General features: G+C 35.6%; 1 protein-coding gene across 1 annotated transcript; it reads right to left on the bottom strand.

The window, feature by feature from the left end:
- Positions 1-429: 429 nt before the first annotated feature.
- On the bottom strand, positions 430-1,998 carry LOC120149072 (protein RICE SALT SENSITIVE 3-like). The gene is made up of 7 exons (XM_039161978.1): positions 1,862-1,998; positions 1,622-1,672; positions 1,364-1,537; positions 1,183-1,288; positions 1,061-1,102; positions 909-965; positions 430-801 (listed from the first exon to the last, which is right to left on the bottom strand). The coding sequence occupies exons 1-7, from the start codon at positions 1,996-1,998 to the stop codon at positions 430-432; spliced, it is 939 nt and encodes a 312-aa protein (XP_039017909.1).
- Positions 1,999-9,498: the final 7,500 nt, after the last annotated feature.

The following is a 9,498-nucleotide window of genomic DNA, read 5'->3' as shown; positions in this document are numbered from 1 at the left end:
GAAACAATCTTCTCAAGAATCATATACTAACAAGAAATTTAAGCTTATATAAATGAAGGGATGAAAGATGAAGAAGATTTATTATAGGTGAATGATAGTATATATACTAGCTTGCTCGGAATCTAGGACTAAACAAAGCTTCAGCAGCAAAGAGAGCTGTTATATTTTGGTAGAAATTAACACCCCAAAGAGACAAAAGGGAAAATGATCATCGCCTAACTGATAAAGTTAGAGAAAATCAATGCACCTTTCGCATGCACAATCCACATATATTTATATGATATCAAAATCCAATGTCGGGCCTGCAGCTGCTTACATGAGATCATGGTGTTGCTGTTGTTGAAGATAATGCTGTTGGCGATGATAAGCAGAAATGGAGGTGCTGCTCTCACCCATATCTTGTTCAGGCCTATACTCTTCATCGATTTCTTATTTCTCCACTTTCTCGATTCCGATATTGTATTCGACAGGTCTTTGCGATGATAAGAACTGCGACTGTACCGGCTGAGACTCGCAGTACCCGGGAGAAGCTTGCGGCGGTACGACTGATGGAAGCTTGGAAAGAAGGGCTTCGAGGCTGCTCATGGAAGGAGTTATTTTCATTGGCTGATTGAAATGGTCGTAGAATTCAGGTGGAGGCGGTGGCGCAATCGGTGACCCTGACGGGAAATGCGCCCATGGTTCCAGTGTACCATTGAAAGGGTAAGCAGAAGAGGAAGGGTGGGGCAACAGTACTCCGGGAATGCTTTCTATGTAGCTGAACTTTCTTAGTTGAACAACATAACTCAGGTCTTCAATTACCTTTAATGGATATTTATATACATACATACATACATACATATATATGATGCTGTCAGTGAAACATGATGGCAAAGCAAATTGTGTAGCTTTAGAGAGAGGGGGGAGGCCTTATGAACAGCTCCTAGTTGAACAACACCTTCTCTAACTGCAATCAAAGCGATGGTCTGCAAACATATTAATTCAATTCAAAGCAAGTAAAATTAGATTTAGATCTACCTAACCCTCTTTGAGATGACGATGATTATGCTATGGTATATACCTTTATTCCTGCCTGGAACTGTGCTTCCCATGTCCTAGGAAACTACAGAAAGAAGATTTTGTGAGAAACCGAAGGGTGTAAGCATGGATTTGATGTGCAAACATATGTAAGTATATGCTTACTGAGTCTGCCGAGTTATGCCATGCTGACAAGAAGTTGATTTCCTTCTCATTCGGTTCTTTGTATATCCACTTGTGACTGTGATCTGCAGCCACTTTTCCTATCAATCTTCCCATGTGACCAGATCAAAAAAATCAGTTTGCTTGATATTAATAATTGAAATATCTTATGGAGATTTCTTACCCTTCTCCATAATTGTAGATTTCGTGTGACATCTTGAAGAAAAGCTCCGGTTGCAGACGTTGACAGTGTTGAAACTCACCACTGCCATGGACCGATGAACCGGGACAATCGCCGGAGTTGATTTCAGCAGCAGAGGCAGCAAAGTTGCAGAAACCGTCTTCCCAAACTAATATCCTGCAATTTTGTTCAATATGTAACACTATGAAATGGTGTTTATACCAAAAATAATGTAATCAAAATATGCATGGATTGGCATACCAGTTTCTCCTGTTTCCTCTTGACCTGTCATAAGCTCCTTGACCATCCCATCTATCATCGAAGTAATAAAAAACCACAATTATGTCACAAAAAGGCATTAAAAAATTATAAAACTATTGAGTGATTATGACAAATTGCATGAGTCAGACATGATAGATCCTTCATCTTTGAAGATAAAAAAAAAAAAGGAAACCTACTGAAAGTTTTACTAGTTGTTTCTTGTATAATTTGCTTCCTTACTTGGGAGGTGGATAATTTCTGGGTAAGATCCTCCAAAAGACTGCATAAACCCATTGAGAGTTGTCATGAATGCACAGGCTTCTCAGTGTGTGTTGAAGAAGATGAGTAACAGCGAATGGATTGAGATGTTCCTCCATTAACTTTCCTTTACACCCTCTCTTTCATTCTCTTTTTTTCCCTTAAAAGAAGGGAATAGCCAGCACCTTAATCTGCTTTATATAAGCAAACCAACATGAAAATGTCACGTTTATACCTCTCTCTCTCTCTCTCTCTCTTTCTCTCTCTCTTTCTCTCTCTATTTCTCTTTCTTTGTTACTGTATTTGCATTTAATCATGCTTTAAATTTTACCAAAATGATTTTATGAGGCCCCATGGTTTCTGCAATCTCTGTTCCGAACGGTTCTCTTTTTATCAATCAAATTTCAATCGTCCGTTTTCAAAAAAACTGCTCCCTCTTGTACTAGTTGTATACTACTGCTATTTTTTCTCTGTATATACCTTTATTATTCTTATGCTAACATCATGAGTTTTGCTCCATTTCTGAGTATTTCTCTGAGGACCCATATCTCTTTGTATTCAACATCTTTTAAAATTTTCTTTACCTTTCTCAAACATTTAGATATATCAAGTTTTCAAATCGTGGTTGCAGTCGCGTTTTCAATCATTTTAGGTTTACTGTGATTGTGACCGTCACGGGTGCTATTAGGGTGTAGCCAGTAACGCGGACGGCGAAGAAACTACTATTTTGATGCCGCTATCACGTTTTCGGATCGTGATTTGAAACCCCGGGTATAACCACTCGTTTCAGTCGCAAGACCAACACTTATATTTGCTACCTTCTCTATTTATTCACTCTCAATGTTCCATTTCTCACCATCATTTTGGTGCATCCAAGATCAACAACCAAATAACTTTTCTACTATACGTGCATGAAAACAAGATTAATATATTAAGGAATGAAAAAGAATATGTTATTCTTACAGAGTTCGAATAATTGCATCGGTAGGATGTACACATTATTAATAATTAAGAAAGATTTTAAATAAATATTAATTTATAATCATATTAAATTATTCAGAAAAAATATAACATATACATGATGGATGACCAGATGATATGTATGTATGTGTGTGTATGTAGAGGTTGTGAGCGTCGGAAAAACACGTGGGATCCCACATATGGAAGTGCTAGAGCACAAAACTCACATGATTCTGTTCATTTCTCGACAGGTTCACTAAGTGGTATGTTTGACTAGCTTAGCTCGAGAGAGATGGAGACGTTTTCGTTGTAAATTTTGAGGTTTGGAGATGTGTGGGATTTGCAGTATATAATGAACATGGTAAATTGATTATCACAAACAGTTTTTGTACCCTTCGACCTATACGCGGGTATTGATGCAATGATGTATGAAAACCAGTCTACTTTTCTACTAGTAAGATTTTCTTTAGTTTTGGGATCTCTCTTTTCTGTCTCGTCTGCAGTTTACATGATGACTAAAATGAGCTTTCAATTCAACCTTCCTGACACCCAGAAAGTTTTTTCGACAGACAATTATACTATTGTGCTTTGACCGTCTGTTTATGACAAAGAGAGATAATTACCAACTCTAATCATCCTATAATTCATCCACTAAATTCATTTCTTTTGACTGCGACAGGCCATGTCTATCTTCTCATTCATGGAGTTTATTGTTATATTCATGATAATCCCTAATAGCTTCAAAGCTGATGTTTTTGTTTAATGTTCGTGTGGTTCGTAAATGTACGGTCGCTTTTTGCGAGGGGAAAATAGCAGTGTTTGGGACAGCGTCTGATGAATTGATGTCGGCAAAAGCCCAAGTGAAACTAGCTTAGATTTTACTCATACAACAAGAAAAGAAATTGTTGACGATTCATTTTTTTTGTTCGGTCGAAAAATTATAGTTAATAATTTTAAGATTAGTTATGAATTGAAGATGATAAACAATATAAGATCATAACTATTATTTGTAGATTGATAAAATGAATTGACATGATTATCTTATGTAAGAATTTATTATCAATAGAATTGACGGTTATCAAGTCAAAATATTGCAACTATTAAAGGAACTTTAAAAATTTTAGAAAATTAAGAGGAGGTACAACATACTTATATATTAAATTTTATTTTAATTTTTTATTTTCTTTAATTTTGTATAGTATTGGGAGACAAGAGTGGCTCAAGAGTCTTGATCAAGATAACAGGTGTTGAAATACCCCCTTTCCTTTCTTCTACTAAGGAAAATGGAATCTCTGCTCTTCCCATCCTTCCCCATGTCCCAATTTGTATTAAAAATGTATTTCTAATCTAAGAAACAACCGAAACAATCAATAAATAAAATACCCAAAATTATATATATATATATATATTGGAAGCGTAGGTGGGCACTCGAGTAATTTTTCTAACTCGAAATATTATTAATACGAGATAAAATATGTTACAACGATGTTATCCCAAAATTACAATACCACAACACTATAATACTAGCTGCGGTTAGTTTACAAACAAAACCTCGCTATTCAAGCTTTACTAAGTTTTACCCTCTCTCATAGCTTTGCTAAGCTATCTCAAAGTTTCTCTAGTTTTTTTAAGCTTTCACTTATATTCCATCTCATTCACTTTGCATACATTTATATTAATGCTAAAGACATATATTTATAAGGGTAATTAACCTCCTTAATGAAAGATCTAGGAATTTTCAAATTCTTCTTGTATTGTCACATGGAGTTCCTTGTCTTAATGAAATTCCCTTCCATCATCAATTGTCACATGTTTATTTTTCATGCTTAGTTCTTAAGTAATTCAAGATCATGCTTCATTAATCAAGAATCTTCTAGAATTATCCATGCCTTGCCAACATAAGTAGTAAAATTAGATTTGAATTCTAACAATTCCTTTCTTCTATTAAGGAAAATGGAATCTCTGCTCTTCCCATCCTTCCCCATGTCCCAATTTGTATTAAAAAATGTATTTCTAATCTAAGAAACAACCGAAACAATCAATAAATAAAATACCCAAAATTTTATATATATATTTTGGTCGTCTGATGAAAGGTTGAATATCAGACAATGAATCACAATCCAATATTGCATGCTTCCAAGCAGGCAGAATATCCCTATCCTCCCATAATTCTTGCCTTGATGTTTAATATTGGTTTTGTAATATTTATATATATTACATTTCATGTTCTTGCTTTTGAGAAACATGGATCGTATCAATGATGTCCAAAAGGCCTAAATTTCAGTGCTTTTCTTGAAGCGATGAATTATATCTTGTCATCTTAACGAAACACTTTGTTACCTTTAGTTGATCAATGAAATAATGTTACTATATTAATTTAATCCACATTTACCGACACGGGTTTTTGTCTGAAAAAAAAAGAACCCAGCTAAGATCTTCCCAATCAATTTTTTGCATGATGCATGCATCTTCAATCTTCATACTTGTCTGCCCACATGTTTATGGCATGTTCTCCTTACCAGTTAATGTAATATCATCTCTGTTCGAATAAGATTATTATTGTACCTTTTCGTAAAATGAATTTTCGCTGTTAATTTTTAGTTTACTAAAATTTTTGAAGTTTTAAAAAGTTCTTAAAGTCACGTATTTTTTAGACTACTATAGTGTCTTTAACATATCATTAGTAGACATGCGTAATTTGTTAGAGTCAAATCTATTATCTAACTGTAAGATCTACTTAATTTCTTAACATACAAATATCCATCATTATCGTATATCTTATACCAGTACAAACATCTATATAAGTCATCATATAAGATTAAAAAAAGATATTTTTCTTCTTTTGATCTCTCATAATTTTTTTATATTGTTCATCATTTCTTTCATTCTTCTAATTCATTATTTACGATTTTTCACTTAAAGTAAAAGTAATGAACCATCAAACAACGTCACAATTCCATTCATGACATCTACAATTATGAAACTTGAAGTCCGGTTGAATGTGGATCTATAACAATTGGTTAAGTACTTATCCTTTTTATTTTGTATTTATTTTTTTATAGGGAGGGACAAATGGGTTGAACTTTAATTATGGGTTGATGTTCGGTGAGCAGAGGTACAACTTCATGCTGAAGTCATCTTTGACCTTTTATCCCTAGCAACCAGTATTAGTGGAAACAACATTTTAAAGAGAAAATCGCCTCAGTGACCAAAAATGCCTTATAATATACGATTTTAACCAACTTTTTTTGGATTTGCCAAAATGACCAACAAAATCGCAACGCGAAATAAAAATCGCAACGCGATCCCCAGAATCGCAAATCAGTTTCCAAAATCGCAACGCGATTCTTGAAAATCGCAATGCGATAGTACAAATTCGCATTGCGATTTTCCAGAATCGCAACGCGAATATGAAAATCGCAACACGAACACATAAATCGCAACGCGTATCCGTAAACCGCAACGTGTATCCGTAAATAGCAACGCGTATCCGTAAATCGCAATGCGTATCCGTATATCGCAACGCGTATCCGTAAATCGCAACGATAATCCGTAAATCGCAACGAGAATCTGTAAATCGCAACGATAATCCGTAAATCGCAACGAGAATCTGTAAATCACAACACTGAAATTTTGGGTATATAACTACGCAACAGCAGCAAATCATAAACTAAATCCCTAAATCGCAACTCATTCCATCTCCATCTATCACTCTCTCCGGCGACATCCGTTCCTATATCCAACGGCATCCTTCCCAATCCGGCAACATGTTTTAGTTTCGCAGCTCGTCTGTTTAGTAAATTAATTTACAACCATGAAATCATCTAATGTTGATCATGTTTGGATAGATTTGTGTTTTGGAGGGTCATGGGATAATGTTCATGGTGTTTTACAATATATGCCTTTACCCATGAATCTTCAACTAAAATTGTCTTTACAAAAGTTAACTTATGAAACTCTAATGCTACGTGTTTCAAAGAAATTGAATTTAGAGCCCCTAAGTGGATTTAGGTTATCTTATCAGAGAAATGGTAAAGTTTATTTGTTAACCGACAATGAAGATGTTGAACGATTCATTGCTTACATTAGTGTTTAACAAGATGATGTTACATTGTATGTTGTTGAACCTAGAAGTAGTATTGTTGGGTCAATAGCGGGTAGTAATCAACTAAGTTTTTCTCAAAACCCACAACCTTTCTCTAATCCAAATCCCAATCAACTTTCAGCACCAAATTCCGGTTTTCGTATTGACCAGTTAGACGATGATGAGCCAACAGAAAAAATTGTGAGTACTAGTCAGTATTCGAAATTTGGTCTTGGTCAATATCCAGACTTTGATATTGGTCAATACACGGATTTTGATGATGTTTCAGAAGAAGAAACAGACCCTGCGTGTAATGATTTTGATATTGGTCAATACCCGAATTTTGATGATGAAACAGCCGTTGCCGAAGAAGGTATTGTTGATGATAATGAGGAGGAAGTTACGACTGTGAATGAACATGTTGAACATCCAATCTGTAATTCATATAATCCTGAAGAAGAAAAAGAAGAAGAAAAAGTCCCCGAAGAAAAGAAAATGCCACGGGCGTATAACTGGAATATGCCAGAATTACTTCAGATACCGGAAGAAGAGTTGGTAAAGAAAGCAGTTGATTGTTACACAAAAGTTATTCGTATCAAGAAGATGATTGTTTTGATACAAAGGAAGACTTGAAGATAGCTTTGTATACGAAATGTGTGGAAGATGGCTATCAACTAAAAGTTAACAAATCAAGCAAAGATCGTTTCGAAACAAGGTGTATGATTGACAAAAACTGTACGTGGCGTATGATTGCAAAGAGAATAAAAGATTGCGAAATGTTTCAAGTTAGGACTTTTATTGATAAACATACATGTTCAAGAACCCAAGTTTTTCCTCACCATAGACAGGCAAACAAAAAGGTGTTGGGTGGTTTTCTGGCTGAGTTAATGTTTTTGAATGGCAGGGTATATCGGGGACATGAAATTATGACTGACATGAATGCTCGGTTCAAGATTAGTATATCATATTCTCAAGCTTGGAGAGCCAAATGTTATGCCTTGGAATTGTTGAGGGGGTCGCCAGAAGCATCGTTTGCCCAACTGTCGGCTTATTGTCACAATTTAAAGCAGAAAAATCCTGGGTCGGTAACTCATATCAAAACAGATAGAGATGGACACTTTGAGTTGCTGTTTATCGCCATTGGTGCTACGGTTAGTAAATCAATATAATTTTGTTGACTCATTTTTGTTAGTTACATGCATTTCACATTTAAATGATTATATTTCTTGTGTATATTATTTTGTAGATTCGTTCGTTTATTACTTGCATGCGCCCAGTTATTATAGTTGACGGAGCACATTTGAAAGGTCGATACCTTGGAGTAAACTTATTAGCAGTAGCCATGGATGCTAACAATGGGATATTGCCAATAGCTTACGGGGTTGGCAAATCTGAAACCTCTGATTCATGGACATGGTTTATGGGGCATCTTAGGGATTGCATAAGTCCTATTAGCAATCTGACAATCATATCCGATAGGGCAAACTCAATTGACAACGCTGTTAGAAGGTGTTTCCCAGATGCTTTTCATGGACTTTGTGGTGTTCATTTGTATAGAAATCTAAAATCAATGTCTGCTGGTATAAAAAAGCACAAATGGACATACTGGAAAGCTGTAAAAGCTTATCGGGAAGTGGATTTCAATAAGCATATAAATTGTTTAAGACGTGTTTTGCCTCAGTGTGCTCAAACACTAAAAGATGTCGGGTTTGAAAGATGGTCAAGAGTACATCAACTTGGAGCAAGATATGGTTTCATGACGTCTAATAGTGCAGAATCAATCAACGCTCTAAGTCGTCATTCCCGGAAATTACCCATTACTATGTTAATGGAGTTTTTTCGAGCCTCTATTCAACAGTGGTACTACAAGAAAAGAAACCATGCATGTATTATTTCTTTGAATTCGTAACTTATCATATTTATATATTTTACTAAGTATTGTTTATTTAAATTTACAGGAACATTGGAACATCGTGTTACACCATGGACTGAAAAAAAGATAACGAAACGTGTTGTGAAGTCAACGTCATGGAGAGTTGAACCATGTTCAAACACTTTGTTTCAAGTACTGGATAATAACTTAAATGGGCTAGTCGATCTAAATGCAAAGACGTGTAGTTGTATGAAATGGCAAACATCTGGTTATCCGTGTGGCCATGTTATAAAAGTTGCTCTTCATTTAAACCAAGATGATTCAAGCGCATACGCTATGGATTGCTACACTACAGAAGTTTATCGACAGACTTATGCCGAGATTGTCTACCCTATTCCACATCCTTCTGAGTGGGACATACCAGATGACTTACAAACAGTTTTGCCACCAGCCATGGACAGAAGGCTACCTGGCCGACCAAAAAGTCACGATCGTATACCGTCTAAGGGTGAAGAGAAGAAGAGATCAACATGTAGTCGGTGCAAGGAAAGTGGTCATACAAGGTTGACATGTGGATCACCAGTGCCATCACAATCATCTTTTCCTCTACCAAAATATGGATCCTCATCAAAATCCAAAGCTCATATGGTGTCAAGCAAAAGGCAATCATCTTTAAAATCCCAATCACAACTGGCTTCACCT

Source organism: Hibiscus syriacus, unplaced genomic scaffold, assembly GCF_006381635.1.
Source record: "Hibiscus syriacus cultivar Baekdansim isolate YM2019G1 unplaced genomic scaffold, ASM638163v2 tig00110988_pilon, whole genome shotgun sequence".
Lineage (NCBI taxonomy): Eukaryota > Viridiplantae > Streptophyta > Magnoliopsida > Malvales > Malvaceae > Hibiscus > Hibiscus syriacus.
Note: the sequence above shows the minus strand (reverse complement) of the source record. Positions and strands in the feature narration are given on the sequence as shown.